At 48.4% G+C, this 20392-nt stretch overlaps 1 protein-coding gene across 1 annotated transcript in view; it reads left to right on the top strand.

Moving 5' to 3' along the window:
- Positions 1 to 20392, top strand: part of ESPL1 (extra spindle pole bodies like 1, separase) — a 196879-nt gene that overhangs the window by 16107 nt on the left and 160380 nt on the right. Inside the window, exons 2-4 of the mRNA XM_075337218.1 lie at positions 1969 to 2068; positions 6973 to 8034; positions 10528 to 10632. Coding sequence (XP_075193333.1) covers positions 1973 to 2068; positions 6973 to 8034; positions 10528 to 10632 — 1263 coding nt within the window. The 5' untranslated portion in view covers positions 1969 to 1972. The remainder of the gene's footprint in view (positions 1 to 1968; positions 2069 to 6972; positions 8035 to 10527; positions 10633 to 20392) is intronic.

Genomic DNA, 20392 nt, shown 5'->3' with positions numbered 1-20392 from the left:
TCAGCTGATCGCTCACAGCTGTCAGGCGATCAGCTGATCGCTCACAGCTGTCAGGCGATCAGCTGATCGCTCACAGCTGTCAGGCGATCAGCTGATCGCTCACAGCTGTCAGGCGATCAGCTGATCGCTCACAGCTGTCAGGCGATCAGCTGATCGCTCGGCCGCTGAGAATGTGGGCGGGGGCGAAGAGCGGGGCCATGGCGCTGAGGACGTCCGTGTGTGTGTGTGTGTGTGTGTGTGTCCAAGCGAGGAAGTGTCGGGCTCCTTGCACACGTAGCTAGGGTACATATCGGGTAACTAAACAAAGCACTTTGCTTTAGTAACCCGATGTGTACCCTGATTACGTGTGCAGGAAGCCAGAGAGAGGATTGCGCTGCTCAAAAAACATTACTCTGCGTTCCTGCCACCCAACGGTCAGTTGTTCCATGACTGACCAGTCGGGCGGAGGATGCAACGCAGCGTCATCATTCACAATCCGCCACTCATACAAGTCTATGGGAACAACGGAATCCGCAAAACGGATTCCGTTGTTTACCAGAGCAGCGGATTGTGACTGATACAAATTGACGGAAATGTGAACCTACTTTTACCTGTGTGGATCAGATGGGCGTGCTCATTTTCTGCTCCTGTCCCCCCTCCTGCCGCTGTTCGCCGTCCTCCTTTCTTGATTGACGTGATGCCTCCTCCGTCATCATCCACGTTGTTCTTTCAAATCTCGCGCCTGTGCAGTTATGTTGGCTCGCGCAGGCTCCGTTCGCTCTGCCAGATCGCGGGTCGAGCAGAAAACAGCTGTCCTCTCTTCGCGCCAGTGAGCTAAATGCGCAGGTGGGAGATTATGGTCTGGTACGAGGATGATGCTGGTGAGGTCATGCACAACGCCGACCATAATCTCGTGCCTGCGCATTTAGCTCACCGGCGTGCGCAGCCATGTTTTCTGCTCTGCCCGCGATATGGCAGATCGAACTGCGCCTGCACGAGCCGACATAACTGCACAGGCGCGAGAGTTGAAAGAGCAATGAAGATGATTATGGAGGCGTCATCATGTCAATCAAGTAAGGAAGATGGCGAACAGCGGCAGGAGGGGGGACATGAGCCGAAAAAGAGCCCGCCTATCTAAGCCACACATGTAATTAGTATACGTGGCACTGATGTTTTATAAAGTTATTTTTGGGGTCTGGAAGGGGAGTCAGGGCCAAGGTGCACCTTCATAGAACGCAGCCCAGGAGCTGCAGAAGGTGACACTTTTTTTTTTTTTAGTTTAACAGTGAAAAATCTGGTGACCGGTTCCCTTTTAAGGTTGTTAAAACAATGTGTTTTCTAGTATAGACCGCCTCAAGATCACACTTTTTGTGGGGAGGTTTTCCTTTTCTGAACTATGTTGAAGACTTTTTCCTAAAGTTTTTAGCGTTTTAATTGAATGAGGCCTACTTTGCAGCAGATGCCATTTGGAGCCGCTATAAAAGTGGAAAGCTGCGCAAACAGGGCCTTATCACACATATACGGGTGTGGTGCATAATCTGTGCTCACCTTGGTGCTTTGGTGACCACTTCAAAACGCGTTGAGCCATAAACTGCCCTTCATCGGGATTCCGTGCATTGTCTTTCCTTACTTCTCGGCAGCGCAGTCACTACCATGCTGCACCTTTTGGGCCTTTTGCATCTCTACAAAGTGACATACAATTATTTTTTTTCCCTCCCCTCATCAGAAGATTTTTACAACTTGAAACAGAAAAAAATGCTAAAAAACGTGAACATATGAACAGGACATAATAGAAATGGGAAGCGTCTAGTTATTTTTTTCATATGTTGAAGGGGATCCGCTCTGATACCCCCAAGCTGAATGCATACACGGCGTATTACCGGCAGGTTTGTCATGAGGAATTGATAGCGGCAAATCTTTCCACATCCGCTGTAGGCCAGGCCGTGCTGTATACTTGTGTTCACCTCCTGTTATTTCTTTTCCTCACAGGCACATGGATGCAGCCAAGATGAAGGCCTATAGAGCTGCGGACTTTATCCAGCTGACCTCCTCACCGGAGGCTGTGAGGAAACTGCGAGCAGAGCTAAAGGTAAGGACCGGAGCGCAGGAGACGTCTGGAGAACCTTCTCCTTCCAGGCCACTGCTGTCTGCGCCGGGCGCCATCTTGTAAAGGCCCTCTTTCTGAAGACAGGGGATATTTAGACAATTTACGTTTTTGCCTAGATGAAGCCGGGGGGGTCAGTACACCGAGGTTGTCCGGCCCGGGTCCCGTACACTTTAGTATCCACTGCTGTAACTCTTGTTAGTAGGAGCTGATGCACATTATCCAGCAGCAGCCGCTAAACAATGTACGGAACCGCTGTGTTCACTCCATTTACATCCAGCTGTCACTGGAGGTGATAAGGGCTGACAGTGGGGGTCTTGGACCCCTACCGATCTTCAATTGATAACCTACCGTGAGGATAACTCATCAGTGTAAAGGCCCCTTTACACACTGAGACTTTCAGCGATCCCAACCTGGCCGGGATCGCTACAAAGTCTCTGGTGAGTCTGGTGAGCTGTCAAACAGGCAAACCTGGCCAACGACGCAACAGCGATCCGGACCTGCAGAACGACCTAGCTAGTCAAACACTGGAAACGAGTGATGTGTCACAATATCTGTCAATCACTATTCTCTGTCAGTCAGTCTCTCCCTCTCGGTCTCTATTCTCTCTGTCGGTCCGTCACTATCTCTGTCCCTCTCTCTCACAGTCTGTCGGTCATTTTCCCCTCCTCTCTCATACTCACCGATCCCCGATCTCCGGCGCGGCGCTGCACGGCATTCACACTGCTGCGGCGGCTTTTACTATTTTGAAAAAGCCGGCCGCTCATTAAACAATCTCGTATTCCCTGCTTTCCCTGCCCACAGGCGCCTATGATTGGTTGCAGTGAGACACGCCCCCACGCTGAGTGACAGGTGTCTCACTGCACCCAATCACAGCAGCCGGTGGGCGTGTCTATACTGTGCAGTGAAATAAATAATTAAAAAAACCGGCGTGCGGTCCCCCCCAATTTTAATACCAGCCAGATAAAGCCATACGGCTGAAGGCTGGTATTCTCAGGATGGGGAGCTCTACGTTATGGGGAGCCCCCCAGCCTAACTATCAGTCAGCAGCCGCCCAGAATTGCCACATGCATTATATGCGACAGTTCTGGGACTGTACCCGGCTCTTCCCGATTTGCCCTGGTGCGTTGGCAAATCGAGGTAATAAGGAGTTATTGGCAGCCCATAGCTGCCAATAAGTCCTAGATTAATCATGTCAGGCGTCTCCCCGAGAAACCTTCCATGATTAATGTGTAAATTACAGTAAATAAACACACACAACTGAAAAAATCATTTATTAGAAATAAAAAACACAAACACATTCCCTCATCACCAATTTAATCAGCCCCAAAAAGCCCTCCTTGTCCGGCGTAATCCACGGACCTCCAGCGTCGCTTCCAGCTGTGCTGCATGGAGGTGACAGGAGCAGCAGAAGACACCGCCGCTCCTGTCAGCTCCACGCAGCAACTGAGGTGAGTAGCGCGATCAGCTGAGCTGTCACTGAGGTTACCTGCTGTCACTGGATCCAGCGGTGGCCGCGGGTAACCTCAGTGACAGCTCAGCTGATCGCGCTACTCACCTCAGTTGCTGCGTGGAGCTGACCGGAGCGGCGGTGAGTAGCGCGATCAGCTGAGCTGTCACTGAGGTTACCCGCGGCCACCGCTGCATCCACCGCTGGATCCAGTGACAGCGGGTAACCTCAGTGACACCTCAGCAGATCGCGCTACTGACCTCAGTTGCTGCGTGGAGGTGACAGGAACGGTGGTGTCTTCTGCTGCTCCTGTCACCTCCATGCAGCACAGCTGGAAGCGACGCTGGAGGTCCGTGGATTACGCCGGACATGGAGGGCTTTTTGGGGCTGATTAAATTGGTGATGAGGGAATTTGTGTTTTTTTTTTTTTTTTTTTTTTTTTTTTTAATTTCTAATAAAGGATTTTTCAGTGTGTGTGTGTGTTTATTTACTGTAATTTACAGATTAATCATGGAAGGTATCTCGGGGAGACGCCTGACATGATTAATCTAGGACTTATTGGCAGCTATGGGCTGCCAATAACTCCTTATTACCCCGATTTGCCAACGCACCAGGGCAAATCTGGAAGAGCTGGGTACAGTTCCAGAACTGTCGCATATAATGTATGCAGCAATTCTAGGCGGCTGCTGACTGATATTGTTAGGCTGGGGGGCTCCCCTTAACGTGGGGCTCCACATCCTGAGAATACCAGCCTTCAGCCGTATGGCTTTATCTGGCTGGTATTAAAATTGGGGGGGACCGCACGCCGTTTTTTTAAAATTATTTAATTATTTATTTCACTACACAGCATAGACCCGCCCACCGGCTGCTGTGATTGGGTGCAGTGAGACACCTGTCACTCAGCGTGGGGGCGTGTCTCACTGCAACCAATCATAGGCGCCTGTGGGCGGGGAAAGTAGGGAATCCGAAATTGTTTAATGAGCGGCTGGCTTTTTCAAAATAGTAAAAGCCGCCGCAGCAGTGTGAACGCCGTGCAGCGCCGGGGATCGGTGAGTGTGAGAGAGGAGGGGAAAACGACCGACTGACTGTGAGAGAGGGACAGAGATGGTGACGGACCGAGAGGGAGAGACCGACTGACAGAGAATAGTGGTTGACAGATATTGTGACACATCACTCGTTTCCAGTTTAAGTCCCCTTTACACACTGAGACTTTGCTGCACAGCGGGAAACAAAGGACCAAAGAATGGTCCTGAACGATTTGTAGCGATAAGCAACTTCACAGCAGGGGCCAGGTCGCTATAACGTCACAAAATCGGTGACGTTACAGCGATGTCGTTTGCGATGTTGCAGTGTGTAAAGCCACCTTAAATGTTCTGGTAAAGCTGGCCATATGTACTGCTATCTCCCACAGATGTAAAAATGTGTGATTGATTTTCCTGAGCATGCATCCTGAGCGAAGCTGCTGTCCAGTATTTTTGCCTTTTTTCTCTGGATATCACTCCTGCAGGATTGCTGATATTTACTGATCATTGAGTGTCTAAGGGGTACTTCTCACATAGCGAGATCGCTGCTGAGTCACGGTTTTTGTGACGCAGCAGTGACCTCATCAGCGATCTCGCTGTGTGTGACACTGAGCAGCAATATGGCCCCTGCTGTGAAATCGTTGATCGTTACACACTGTTCTGGTTCATTTTTTTTTGGACGTTGCTCTCCCGCTGTGAAGCACACATCGCTGTGTTTGACAGCGAGAGAGCAACGATCTGAATGTGCAGGGAGCCGGCTTCTGGCAGCCTGCGGTAAGCTGTAACCAAGTTAAATATCGGGTAACAAAGCAAAGTGCTTTGTTTGGTTACCCGATATTTACCTTGGTTACTAGCGTACGCCGCTCTCACGCTGCCAGTGCCGGCTCCCTGCTCCCTGCACACGTAGCCAGAGTACACATCGGGTAAATAATCAAAGCGGTTTGCTTATTAACCCGATGTGTACTCTGGCTATGAGTGTAGGGAGCCAGCGCTAAGCGGTGTGCGCTGGTAACCAAGGTAAATATCGGGTAACCAAGCGCTTGGTTACCCGATATATACCTTAGTTACCAAGCGCTGCATCGCTTCCACGCGTCGCTGGGGGCTAGTCACTGGTGAGATCTGCCTGATTGACAGCTCACCAGCGACCATGTAGCGACGCACCAGCTATCCTGACCAGGTCAGATCACTGGTGGGATCGCTGGAGCATCGCTAGTGTCTGACGATACCCTAATTGCTGGATTCGTACCAATCAATAGAACAGGGAACTTATTCCTATTATAAAATAGAGCAGCAGGTCAGACTCCCGATCACGGCTCCCATCATTCTCTATGGGGCTGCTTGAAAAGGCAAGGTGCTCTGCAGCCCCATAGAGCACAAGGGGAGCAGCGGCCGAGCATCTGTACTGCTGCTCCATTTTAATTGGGATAAGAGCTCCTGATTCAGATAATTGGTGCAGATCCCAGCGGTCGGACCCCTGACGATCAGCAGGTGATCTATGCTGTGGATAACTAGTTTTTACCAGGCAACCACCCTTTAAGCAAATCTGCTCCCAGATTTTACAGTATACACTACACACATTATAAATAATTTTATCCTGGATGAGGCTGGTGGACTTACTTTAAAAATCAATGTCCGAGTAGGTGTACAATACTTATCGAAAGGTTTCCCATCTGATATTAAAATGAGCAATTTATAGTTCAAGCTGCAGCTGAACCCATAGGAATGGATTGTAAAGGAGCATAAGTACAAGTGCATCTCAATAAATGAGAATATCATCAAAAAGTTACTTTATTTCAGTAATTCAATACGAAAAGGGAAATGCATACCGTATTTTTCGGACTATAAGACGCACTCTTTCCCCCCCCCCCCCAGTGATGTGCAGTCTGGGCATGCTGGGAGTTGTAGTCTGGCAATAGACGGAGAGTCATAGATCGGAGATTACTTTTCTGGAGTAGTCTGAGGAGCCTTTTAAAGAGGTATTCCCATCTCCAAGATCCTATCCCAATATGTAGTAGGTGTAGTAATAATAATAATGGCAAATATCTCCAATTAGAAATGTAGTATAGTTCTGATTCACTAGGTCTCTTAACTCATGTTCAGGGCATTGCAGGGTCTTGGCTATCCATGATTATGACCACTAGCAACTAACTGGCTGTGACTATGAGTGGTCATAACCATGGTTACCTAAGGTCCTGCAATGCCCTTAACTTGAGGTAAGCGACATAGGAGAACTATACTACGTTTCTAATTGGAGGTATTTGCTAATATGATTATTATGATTATTATTATTCCCCTGTAATAGCTGCTTGTTTCTTCTGCTGAGGATGTGCTCAGTGCTATATCTGCCATTTATTGCCTGGTTAGTTTTCTGCCTGCTGTATACGGATGATACTAATACGCAATTTCTTGCCTTTCAGTCTTGTATGACGGATGTCCCCTGCGATCTGTCCCGTCCAGATCAGCCATCAGACCAGCGCTTAGTGTGTGATCGCCTGCTGCGGGCCTGTAACCACTGGGCCGGAGAGGCCACCTGCAGTGCACCACATCTGCAAAGCTTGCTGCCCTTGGTGGAGCTGGGAAGTCGGGGCTTTTGTGTGTCCAGCCCGCAGCGAACACCTTTCTATTTGGAGAAGATCTTATTTCACCTTCTGAAGAATGTGTCGGGGCATGACTCCTCTTACCAGGCCTGCGCCCAGCTCTCGGATCTCCTCTATTCCTACCTCACAAACTGCCCTTCAGAGCAACAAGCCGGCGGTGACTTCACTATTGTGGCCAAAAGCAGCTTCCAGTGTTTGTGGAAAGTGTCCGGAGAGCAGAAGTCGGGGGCCGCTCCGTACAACCGGGAGACCCTAGGCCTCAGATTCCATGCTTTGCGGTTCCTCATGTTGATGGAAATGTCCAGTTCACATGGCGACGCTCCCATTACAATATCTCGGCACACCAAATGTGCAACCTTGGCTTTTGATGCCAAAGGAAAATCTTGCAGCCAAAGTGACGCCCGTTTCCTTAGCGAAAGCCTTGAGAACCTGTTAATTAAACCTCTACAGACATGTGACAGATTAACCCATACATGGGCGTGCACCTTGGTGGAAATGACATTAGAGAGGATTCGCGTGCTTTGTAAAAGCGGCTGCTACGTCCAGGCCAAAGAGGTCGTCCAGCGAGAGGCTACTCGTCTAAAGGAGTCTGCTGGGTGCTGCCGGTCTGCACTAGCGCTTTTACACTTTACCATTGACATTCATGAGGGCAGGAAGTCTTCTGACATTAAGAAGTATTTGAGGCAGATGGCAGAGACCATTGAGGGGGGCGATGGATGGCAGTGCCAGGCTCTGGGTGAATGCTGTCAGTTTACAGTCTCATGTTTAGACGACCAACTCAAGAATACCTCACATACAGCGACGCACGGCGCAGACACTGTTCTTGGTTTGGGCAAGTTTCTGGAGGCGAATTTCATACTTTTGGAGAAGCAAGTTTCTGTGGTATGTACTTAATTCACAGTGATGGTGGTGGTATGAAATCTTTTCCATTAGTACTAGGAGTGTGTCACGTGGCAGCCATTTTTTATGTTTTCACTAACGTATCTAAAATTAAAATATGAAGCAATTTTGCAGACAGTCTTGTTTTTAAAGCACCACTCCAGAGTTTTTGTGTTTTTTTTATTTTTATTTTTTTCCAGTCCCGCTGTACCATATTGAGCTTGTAACGTCTGACTGGTCGGAAGTTAAGTTACGTCACAAGCTCTCAATACAAGTCTACGAGAGCCAGATTGATGCTCTCATAGACTTTGAAAGTTGCATCACAAGCTTTTAATACAAGTCTATGACAGCCAGAATGAAGCTCTCATAGACTTTGTATTGAGTTGTGACTTATTCGCTGCATGCAACACTGGAGCAGTTGTCAGGTCACAAACTACAGAAGACCGACCAGAGCGATGCTAGAAACGGATGAAGACGGCAGGAGGTGAGGATAAGACTGGGCAGGGTAAATACAATTAAAGCATATCTCAAATGTTGAAATAGTAAAAACAAAAACAAAAAAACACGCTAGTGTGGTGCTTTAAAGGATGTGGGTGTATAGCTCCAGTGCAGATTGCTGAGGCTCCTTGATACCTCTGTTTAGTCCGATCTGCAGGCATTAACCCCTTCACGACCTTGGACGGATCTATCCGTCCAGGATAGTGTCCCTTTAAGCCCCGCCCCCTGCCACGGGCAGGCGGTGTGGATCGGCACACATATCAGGTGTTTTCAACAGCTGACGTGTGCCTGCTAGCCGCGGGTGGAATCGCTTCCACCCGCGGCCATTTACCCCTTAAATCTTGCTGCCAAAGTCTGGCAGCAAGATCTAAATGCGCGCGGCCATGTTTTTTACTTACCGCCGCCCCCACCGGAGGTCACGTGTGTTATCACGTGACTATCGGTGGTTGCCATCGTAGCACAGGGTCATGTGATGACGCCTGCAGCTACGAGGTTTCACTTTCGTTTTCCCTCGGCCGAGAGCAGAGGGAAAAACAAAGTGACTGAATCTGCTGTTTACAGCTGTATTGCTGTGATCAGCAGATAGATAATAGCGATCGGATTGCTAATCGCTATAGCCCCCTAGGGGGACTAGTAAAATAAAAAAAAAAAGTAAAATAAAAAGTTTTAAAAAAATAAAAATAACCTAAAAGTTCAAATCACCCCCCTTTCCCCCCATTGAAAATTAAAGGGTTAAAAAATAAATAAATATACACATATTTCGTATTGTCGCGTTCAGAAATGCCCGATCTATCAAAATATAAAATCAATTTATCTGATTGGCAAACAGCGTAGTGGCAAAAAAATTCCAAACGCCAAAATTACATTTTTTGGTCGCCGCAAGTTTTACGCAAAATGCAATAACAGGCGATCAAAACGTAGCATCTGCGCAAAAATGGTACCATTATAAACGTCAGCTCGAGACGCAAAAAATAAGCCATCACTGAGCCATAGATCCCCAAAAAATAAGAACGCTACGTGTTTCGGAAAATGGCGCAAAACGTGCGCCACTTTTATTGGACAAACTTGTGAATTTTTTTTAACCCCTTAGATACAAGTAAACCTATACATGTTTGGTGTCTACAAACTCACACCGACCTGAGGCATCACATAGATACATCAGTTTTATCATATAGTGAACACGGTGAATAAAACATCCCAAAAACTATTGTGCGATCACACTTTTTTTGCAGTTTTTCCACACTTGGAATTTTTTTGCTGTTTTCCAGTACAATATATGGTAAAACCTATGGTTTCATTTAAAAGTACAACTCGTCCCGCAAAAAACAAGCCCTCATATGGCAAGATTGACGGAATAATAAAAAAGTTACGGCTCTCGGAAGAAAAGGAGCAAAAAACTAAAACGCAAAAAACGGAAAGTGCCCGGGGGCTGAAGGGGTTAAAGGGGCTGGTGTAAAAAAAAAAAAATATATATTATCCCCGATTAGAATCTGGGGTAACTAGCTGATTGTTGGGGGTCTGACTGCTGCGACTCTCCTTTTCCCCCAGTGATCCTAAGATTGGGGCTCAGGAGCCCCAAGAATGGTTCTTTGCAAACCCGTCCTGAATGGAGCAGCAGTGCACGCACTTGGCCTCCGCTCCCTTTATTGTGAGTGTGATTGCCGGCCTCCACCTACGAATAGGGAATACATTTTATGGTAGATAAGCTTCTAATACCTTCCATTTACTCACTACTATTTAGGAAGGTCGGTAAGGAGTAGGGGCAGGCACGGTATGGCCCTGGCATCGGACTGCACAGGGTTTAGGTGTCAGTAGTAGTACATGTTATGTAATGGTGATCTTCTGGATCCGCTGCAGATCAATAACATTGCATTTGGGCATTGGAAAATTAGATTGCGTGTCGGTCATAGTAACCGTTTTCAAATTTATTAATTTTTTTTATTTTTTTTTTAATATATATTTAATTCTAATACTTGTATGTTTGTTTTTCTTTTTCAGGTTCCTGAAGATGGGACTCGCCAGCTCCGAGCCTTAAAACAGCAGCAGATTAGTGTCTTTCAGCAATTTACAAGCTTTGCCTGCTCATTTCTCCAAAACTGCAAGGTACCAGAAATGAGGCTTGTACTGGTTGTGATGACCTGTATGCGGGGGTCCAGGATGGCACACGCTGGTGTGAACGGTGCCATGTAAGCTGTCTGATCTGTGTTGGCATTGCTCGGCAGTTTTCTTTGTTAATCTAAAGGGGGCTTTACACGCTACGATATCGTTTAATGTTTTGTCGTCGGGGTCACGTTGTTAGTGACGCACATCCGGCGTCATTAACGATATCGCAGCATGTGACACTGACCAGTGACCTTAAGCGACCTCAAAAATGGTGAAAATCGTTCACCATGGAGAGGTCGTCCCAAAACCAAAAATCGGTAATGGTTGATTATCGATGTTGTTCGTCGCTCCTGCGGCAGCACACATCGCTGTGTGTGACACCGCAGGAGCGAGGAACCTCTCCTTACCTGCCAATGGCCGCAATGCGGAAGGAAGAAGGTGGGCGGGATGTTACATCCCGCTCATCTCCGCCCCTCCGCTTTTGATTGGCCGGCCGCTTGGTGACGTTGCGGTGATGCCGAACGTCCCTCCCCCTTGAGGTAGGGAATGTTCGTCAGTCACAGCGACGACGCCAACCAGGTAAGTGCGTGTGATGCTGCCGTAGCGATCACACGAAATCGCATGCACGACGGGGGCGGGTGTTTTTGCGTACGATATTGCTAGCAATTGTTGTAAAATCCTGCATACGTCTCATCGGCAGTAGGGAATGAATGATGACTTCCCTTTTATTGTTCTCTGCCACCTCATCTGTCCTGACCCGAAATATTGGCACAATTAGGGGCTTCAGCTTCAGTGGTGCAGGATTTCGGACCATAGATATTACTGGCTGCAGTAGTCAAACAAGCTGAAACAAACTTATCTGGGTGCTAAAATGGCCACAATAAAACTGGTCATACACATTGGGCCACTGTCCGAAGAATATTTGTTATACAGCGATCTCTCCTGAGTGCCCCATACAGGGGAAAGCTCGGCCCGGCTCTGTGCGCCTTTGCTTGGAGAACTCCTCTAGCAGCGGTTTATCTTCATGGTAAATTAGATTGTGGTTGAATGTCCAGTTCCTTGTTTTTTCTTCCCCCAACAATCTGACATCTAAAATTACAGGATTCGGATGACTTTATTGAAAGCATCCTCATCAGGCACCGGGTGCTATCACTGTCACAGCCTCTGACCCCTCAATGAAACAAAGCATCATCAGTGGGCAGTGCTGTCACTGTTGTGTCGCTGATTGTTTTCCTAGTGCAATGTCTCAATCCCTGCCCCCCATGCGCGATCTATCCCACCGTGTGCAGCCATCCTTGTGCAGGATCTCCTTCCATGCCCTGCTATGAGTGTAGCGTCTGGACTGTTTTTTTATTTTTTCTTTTTTCAAAATAAAAAGTTGATAAAAAAAAAGATTTTTAAACGTGTTACAATAAAAGAAAAAACAGTACTACAAATAGAGGGAACATTTCCCAAGTATGCATATAGGTACATTATGTAATAAACATATTTGAAATCAGGTGAGGGGTGAGTAAGTTCACTTTGCGCATCTGACTCGGAAAGGAGAAAGAGATTAGTACTACATCCAAGGGATCCCAAAACATATGCACACTTCCCCCTCCGTTTTGTATATAACCGAAGTATTAACTACAATGAATGTACAGTCGGCCGTCAAATCTGGAAGGTGTTTCCAAAATCATCCCACAGAGACCATGTCGCTGTAAAACCGTCTATTGTGTTATGGAGTTGGGCTGTCAACCTCTCCATGTTTCTAACGTCCTTTATCCGAGCGTATAGATCTGAGATAGTTGGTGGGGCCACCCTTTTCCAGAATAGTGATATTAGACATTTGGCCGCTGTGAGGATATGGAGTAGTAGCTTTAATTCAGGTTTACTTGACGGCGGTAGGGCATTTAGCAAGTACACTACCGGGTCCCTATCCACGCTTCTGCCTACTAGTCTACTCATCAGGGACTCCACCTCCTCCCAGAAACCATTGATAGCCGGGCATGTCCAGAATATATGGTATAAGGATGCTCCACCCAATCCACATCTCCAACATACATCTGGATAGGTGGGGTTAAACTTATGCAAAAGCTCTGGGGTGTGGTACCACGTCATAAGGACCTTAACTTGATTCTCCCTGTAGAGAGTGCTAATTGAGGACCTAAATGCCCTAGCCCATACTATCGACCAGAGTTCCTCTGACAGAGGCCGTCCGACCCAACCCTCCCATCTCCTCATGTATGTGTGTTTCACTATATCTGGTTAATTCCCTCTTGTCAATATGTTATAGATGGCTGAAATTAAACCCCTGGTCGAAGTACACCCCGAGCAGAGCATCTCAAATGCCGATGGGCGACTTACCGTTATCTGTCCCATAATGTCTGAGAAGAAATGTGCTATCTGTTGGTATGAGATGTATAAGTGGAAGGGTAATTTGTGCTGGTGTAGTAGATCTGAAAATGGCTTTAATTTCAGCGTGACTGGGTTGACTATATCTCGGAAGCAATAAAGGCCCGCTTTTGCCCACTGCTTCACCACCCCCGGGCTCATGCCCTCCGTCAAGTGTGGGGTAAACAGGAAAGGAGTCAACAGGGAGGACTGCGTCGCCAGCTGAAACCTCATCCTACACTGCCGCCACAGTTCTCTTATAAATGCCATCGGGCCCAGGAAGTCTCTGGCGGGAGTTTCACTAGGGCGACCCCAGATTAGGGAACCTGGGTGGAAAGGTGCCATCCAGAGCTTCTCTATCTCTGTCCATTTGTTATAGGCTGGCAAGGTTGTCCATGAGGTCAAGGTCCGCAAATGGGAAGCATAATAATAGAGTATAAGGTTCGGGCACGACAGGCCTCCACTTGTACGAGGTGCGCATAGGACTGAGTCCGGGATCCGGTGTCTCCCCGAGTGCCAGATGAATTGCATAAGCAGTGACTGGACTTTTTTCAGCACCCCCATGGGAACTCGCACCGGGAGTGTTTCGAACAGGTATAGAAATTTAAGGATTATTGACATTTTAATTGTGGCTATTTTACCCAGAAAAGAGATCTGTAGGGATGACCACTTCCTTAGGCTATTTTCAAAGTCTCGAATCAGGGGTGGGAAATTTGCCTGATATATTGTTTTATAGCTGGGGGTTACTTTAACTCCTAAATATCGCAGGGAATCCGAACGCCATGAATATTTAAAGTTTTGTTTTAGTGACCGTAGTTTAGTTTCTGGAATATTGAGGGGTAAGGCCTCTGTTTTATCTGAGTTGAGTTTATATCCCGAGAGCCTAGCATACTGGGCTAGAACTGCATGTAAGGCCCGTTTCACACGTCAGTGAAAAACAGACGTTTTTCACTGGCGTGTAAAACACGCACATGTCCCTGCGTGTGCCGTGAATCACGGCACACGTGGGTTGTCTAAGTGCAATCTGGGCTCCGTTCTCCGTGGCCTGTGATTGCACTTAGAAATCAACTCCCCTGCGCCCGCTCCCGCTCTCCATGGTCCTGAACGCTCCCGCGGTGCAGCATCCGGCCGGCGCTGACCGCTGCAGCAGCTGCTTCCGGGTCGGCTGTGTCGTGCATCATTAATATGCGCGACAGTAATCAGCCGGTTTAGAAGCAGCAGGCTGCACGGGCTGCAGAGAGCGCGGCTGAAGCCGGGTGAGTAAAAATGTTTATTTTAAATCCACGTTTTTTTTCTGGCACGTGTTTCACGGACCACACCACTGCGTGGTCCGTGGGACATCAGTGATGCCAGAAAAAAATGGACATGTCTCCGTGCGGCAATCACGCACACGCGGGTACGCCGCACGGAGGCACGTGCAGTGAAAAATCACTGATGTGTGATCAGACCCATTCATTATAATGGGTCTGCGTAGGTCAGTGATTCTGGTACGTTTAAAAAAAAAAAAAAGCACAAACGTCCCAGAATCACTGACGTGTGAAAGGGGCCTTAAGTTTGGTAGGGAGATGACAGGGTTAGTCAGGGACAGCAGGACATCGTCTGCAAATAGGGCCACCTTGAAGGATTTTTCCCGAACCTTAACCCCGTAATATCTGGATTAAGTCAGATTTGAGCTGCTAGTGGCTCAATGCTAAGTACATATAGCAGGGGGGAGAGCGGGCATCCCTGCCTAGTTCCGTTTCGGATAGAGAGGGATTCTGAGTGTGCATGGGGGGGAGGCGAATTGTCGCCCCTGGGGATGAATATAACCCTCTTAATGCAGAGACAAATGGCCCCGACAGTCCGAAATGGCCCAACACAGAAAACAGGACCAGTCCAACCTGTCGAAGGCCTTCTCCGCGTCCTAAACCCAGGAGAAGCGCCTCCACCCCCTCTTCTGTTCACCACCTCCACCAGGTCCAGAATCCTACGCGTGTTGTCTCCCGCCTGACGGTAACGCACAAACTCCGCCTGGTCTTTGTGGACCAGGTGCGGGAGCCAATTATTTAGATGTTCAGCCAGTAGTTTAGTGAATATTTTAAGATCTGAGTTTAAGAGGCTAATCGGGCGGTAGCTCGCACACTCCATTGGGTCCTTACCTGCTTTAGGAATAATAGTTATATACAGTCAGGGCCAGAAATATTTGGACAGTGACACAAGTTTTGTTATTTTAGCTGTTTACAAAAACATGTTCAGAAATACAATTATATATATAATATGGGCTGAAAGTGCACACTCCCAGCTGCAATATGAGAGTTTTCACATCCAAATCGGAGAAAGGGTTTAGGAATCATAGCTCTGTAATGCATAGCCTCCTCTTTTTCAAGGGACCAAAAGTAATTGGACAAGGGACTCTAAGGGCTGCAATTAACTCTGAAGGCATCTCCCTCATTAACTTGTAATCAATGAAGTAGTTAAAAGGTCTGGGGTTGATTACAGGTGTGTGGTTTTGCATTTGGAAGCTGTTGCTGTGACCAGACAACATGCGGTGTAAGGAACTCTCAATTGAGGTGAAGCAGAACATCCTGAGGCTGAAAAAAAAGAAAAAAATCCATCAGAGAGATATCAGACATGCTTGGAGTAGCAAAATCAACAGTCGGGTACATTCTGAGAAAAAAGGAATTGACTGGTGAGCTTGGGAACTCAAAAAGGCCTGGGCGTCCACGGATGACAACAGTGGTGGATGATCGCCGCATACTTTCTTTGGTGAAGAAGAACCCGTTCACAACATCAACTGAAGTCCAGAACATCTCAGTGAAGTAGGTGTATCTGTCTCTAAGTCAACAGTAAAGAGAAGACTCCATGAAAGTAAATACAAAGGGTTTACATCTAGATGCAAACCATTCATCAATTCCAAAAATAGACAGGCCAGAGTTAAATTTGCTGAAAAACACCTCATGAAGCCAGCTCAGTTCTGGAAAAGTATTCTATGGACAGATGAGACAAAGATCAACCTGTACCAGAATGATGGGAAGAAAAAAGTTTGGAGAAGAAAGGGAACGGCACATGATCCAAGGCACACCACATCCTCTGTAAAACATTGTGGAGGCAACGTGATGGCATGGGCATGCATGGCTTTCAATGGCACTGGGTCACTTGTGTTTATTGATAACATAACAGCAGACAAGAGTAGCCGGATGAATTCTGAAGTGTACCGGGATATACTTTCAGCCCAGATTCAGCCAAATGCCGCAAAGTTGATCGGACGGCGCTTCATAGTACAGATGGACAATGACCCCAAGCATACAGCCAAAGCTACCCAGGAGTTCATGAGTGCAAAAAAGTGGAACATTCTGCAATGGCCAAGTCAATCACCAGATCTTAACCCAATTGAGCATGCATTTCACTTGCTCAAATCCAGACTTAAGACGGAAAGACCCACAAACAAGCAAGACCTGAAGGCTGCGGCTGTAAAGGCCTGGCAAAGCATTAAGAAGGAGGAAACCCAGCGTTTGGTGATGTCCATGGGTTCCAGACTTAAGGCAGTGATTGCCTCCAAAGGATTCGCAACAAAATATTGAAAATAAAAATATTTTGTTTGGGTTTGGTTTATTTGTCCAATTACTTTTGACCTCCTAAAATGTGGAGTGTTTGTAAAGAAATGTGTACAATTCCTACAATTTCTATCAGATATTTTTGTTCAAACCTTCAAATTAAATGTTACAATCTGCACTTGAATTCTGTTGTAGAGGTTTCATTTCAAATCCAATGTGGTGGCATGCAGAGCCCAACTCGCGAAAATTGTGTCACTGTCCAAATATTTCTGGACCTAACTGTAAGAGTGCAGAAATGTACATGGGATATCTGCACCCTCCATGAAAAGGTTGAAGAGATGTGTCAGATGAGGAGACAGCTCTTCAACAAAAGTCTTATAGTATAGGTAAGTAAACCCATCGGGGCCCAGAGCTTTATGGCCCGGCAAGTCTTTAATGATTTGGTGCATCTCATCTGGCAATATTTCCCAATTAAGTTCTTCCACTGCCTCTTGGGATAATTTTGGGAGGTGACAGGTGGTCAAGTAGTCATTTACCATTTGTGTTCTGTCTGGCCGGGACATTGGGGATGACGGAGGGATAGAGTACAAAGAGGTATAGTATGCATGAAACAGTTGGGCTATTTTTGTGGGGTCATAATGAGAAATACCTGAGGTGTCTTTTATAGCACAGGGGGCGGAAGCTATCGTTTGGTCTCTAAGCTTTCTGGCTAGTATCGTGTGCGATTTATTTCCGTATTCATAGTATCTCTGGCGGGAGTACCGGAGACGTTTTTCTATGTGCCCATGCGCAATCTCTTTTAATTTCTTTATCGTTCCTTTGGGAGACCCAGACCTTGGTGTTTAGCTTCTGCCTCCGGAGGACACACAAAGTACTACACCTAAAAGTGTAGCTCCTCCCTCTGAGCTTATACACCCCCTGGTGAGCCAGTCCCAGCCAGTTTATCACTTTGTGTTCAGGAGGCATACATCCACACATGCATTCTCATATGATTTTTTCCTTTTTGCAATGAGATTGAAGTGCGGGTCCACGTCTGGACCCACGGCATGTCCCTTCTCACCCCACTGTGTCGGTGGTGTTGTAAAGTTGATTCCAAGCCTGGAGCATTACATGCCGTGCTCCTTCACCATCCCTCCTGGGCTCTGGCTTGAAGTGGGAGCCAGCGCGGTCTCCATGCCTGGCTGGAGACCGGTCTCCATCCGCAGCCCTTTAGGACCCTGCTGGACCGGAGCACTCATCCCCAGGGACCTGGCCCTGCGTCTCAGCAGCTAAGTACCTGAGACGTTTATATGTTGGGGGTCCCTGTGCTTTATTGTATGGGGAGAGTGTGCTTACTGTATTTATCTTGGCATTTCCGGCGGGTTCTCTAGCTGTCGCCCGAGAACCGCGCCGATGGTGCCTGCGCGTCGGCCTCGCCGCTCAAATTTAGGCCCCGGCTTTGCCGGAGGCCTAGTTTCTGTTCACTGCCCTCGCATGTCACTCATGCAGAGGGACAGGCTCGGCTCCTCACGGCGGCCGTCCTGCACAGGGGAGGGACACTCCCCACTGCTGTGCGTGTCTCCTCCCCTGTAGGTCTCTATGGCCCTCCAGATCCCGCTCTCCTACAGGAACGCCCCAAGTCCCGCCCCCTCTCTTGGCTCCGGCGGCCATTTTCTCAGACAGGGTTCACTCTGCGCTGGCCTGCACTCTGCATCCCTGCTGAGGTGCTGTGCATTGGGGGTCCGGGCTTCGGGATCTGGAGGGCACACAACACCGCTTCCAGCGGTCTGGTAAGCCACAACCGGTCTCTGGTTGTGGACCTCTGTATATACTCTCTGGGGTTCATTCTCTTGCAGAGCCCCCACTCCAGCAGGATGTCTCACACGAGGAGCAAGGCTCCAAAGCTTTATACTGTATGCGCTGCATGTAAGCTCCTGCTGCCTGAACCGAGCACCTATCCACATTGTGATGTCTGCTCTAACTTGGCGGTGCCACAGCCTGGAGTCTCACCCCCAGTGGTCTCTCAGGCTGCTCCTGTGGCTGAACCCCCGGCTTGGGTAGAATCCTTTTCTAGGTCTATCTCCCAGTCTTTTGCCGACTCTATGGGACTTCTGTCCAGGACTTTGCTGAACATGCATCAGCCCCCTTCACACGGTGCCTCTGCTGCTAGGGCTCTCTCAGGACCGGAGCTCACAGAGGATTCATCATCAGGGCCCAGACCCCGTCCTCCTAAGAGGAGGCGCAGGGTTTCCTCTCCCTCCTCATCCCGCGGCTCTGATTCCAGAGCTGACTCGCAGGATGAGGAGGATGCCTTTACAGGGGGCTCGGAGGCTAACTCCATGTACCCCATTGATCTTTCCGAGGGTGACTCAGATCTTAGTGACTTGATTGCTTCCATTAATTCTGTACTGGATCTCAATCCGCCAGTATCAGAGGAGCAACCCTCTCTGGCAGAAAAGCACCAGTTTACCTCGACTAAGAGGACAAAGAGTGTGTTCTTTAACCACTCCAGTTTTCAGGCCGCTGTGACCAAACCCAGGGCCTGTCCTGACAAACGTGGTTCTGATGGCCGTTTTCCCTTTCCACCTGAGGTGGTCAAGGAGTGGGCTCATTCCCCAAAGGTAGACCCTCCGGTGTCTAGGCTCTCAGCCCGGACCGTTGTGTCAGTGGCTGATGGCACCTCCCTTAAGGATTCCACTGACCGTCAGATTGACCTTCTGGCCAAATCCGTGTATGAAGCGGCGGGGGTCGCGTTTTCCCCAACTTTTGCAGCAGTGTGGGCTCTCAAAGCCATCTCTGCTTCTCTAGAGGAGATGCATTCCCTCACCAGGGAATCTATGCCCGAGATGGTTGCCTTAACTTCTCAAGCTTCAGCTTTTTCATCTTATGCCATGTCTGCCATGCTGGAGGCTTCTCACCGCACTGCGGTGGCTTCGGCTAATTCCCTCGTTATCCGCAGGATCTTGTGGCTTCGAGAGTGGAAGGCAGATGCTTTTTCTAAGAAATACCTTGCTGGGCTCCCTTTTTCTGGGTCCCGGCTGTTCGGAGAACAGCTGGATGAAATTATTAAAGAAACTACTGGCGGGAAGAGTACTTCCATGCCACAAACCAAAACCAGGAAACCTGCCCAGGGTAGGACTCAGTCGAGGTTTCGTTCCTTTCGTTCCTCCAACTGGTTGTCCTCTAAGCCCTCCGCCTCGTCCGCTAACTCAGCTAAGGACCAGAAATCCAACTGGCGCCCAAAAGTGCGTCCACAGAAGACCGCAGGAGGTGCTGCCACTAAGGCAGCCTCCTCGTGACTCTCTGCCCGCTCCGGCAACGTCCTTAGTCGGTGGCAGGCTCTCACACTTTGGCGACGTTTGGTTTCAACACGTCTCCGATCAGTGGATGAGAGATATCATCTCCCACGGCTACAGGATAGAATTCTCTTCCAGCCCGCCAAACAGATTTTTTTCTCTCAACTCCCCCTTGCTCCAAGGCCGCCGCCTTCTCACAGGCCGTGGCAGCCTTGCAGGCCAACGGAGTAATTGTACCAGTTCCCGCCCGGGAACGGTTCAGAGGTTTTTACTCAAACCTCTTCCTAGTTCCCAAAAAGGACGGTACCTTCCGGCCCATCCTGGATCTCAAGCTTCTCAACAAGCATGTTCAGGTGCGGCACTTTCGCATGGAGTCTCTGCGATCAGTCATTGCCTCAATGACCCAAGGGGATTTCCTGGCGTCCATCGACATCAGAGATGCCTATCTGCATGTGCCAATTGCAGTTTTACACCAGCGTTGGCTACGTTTTGTAATAGGAGAAGATCATTTCCAATTCGTGGCTCTCCCCTTCGGGTTAGCCACGGCCCCTCGGGTATTCACCAAGGTCATGGCAGCAG

This window comes from Anomaloglossus baeobatrachus, chromosome 2, assembly GCF_048569485.1.
Source record: "Anomaloglossus baeobatrachus isolate aAnoBae1 chromosome 2, aAnoBae1.hap1, whole genome shotgun sequence".
Taxonomy (NCBI): Eukaryota; Metazoa; Chordata; class Amphibia; order Anura; family Aromobatidae; genus Anomaloglossus; species Anomaloglossus baeobatrachus.
Note: the sequence above shows the minus strand (reverse complement) of the source record. Positions and strands in the feature narration are given on the sequence as shown.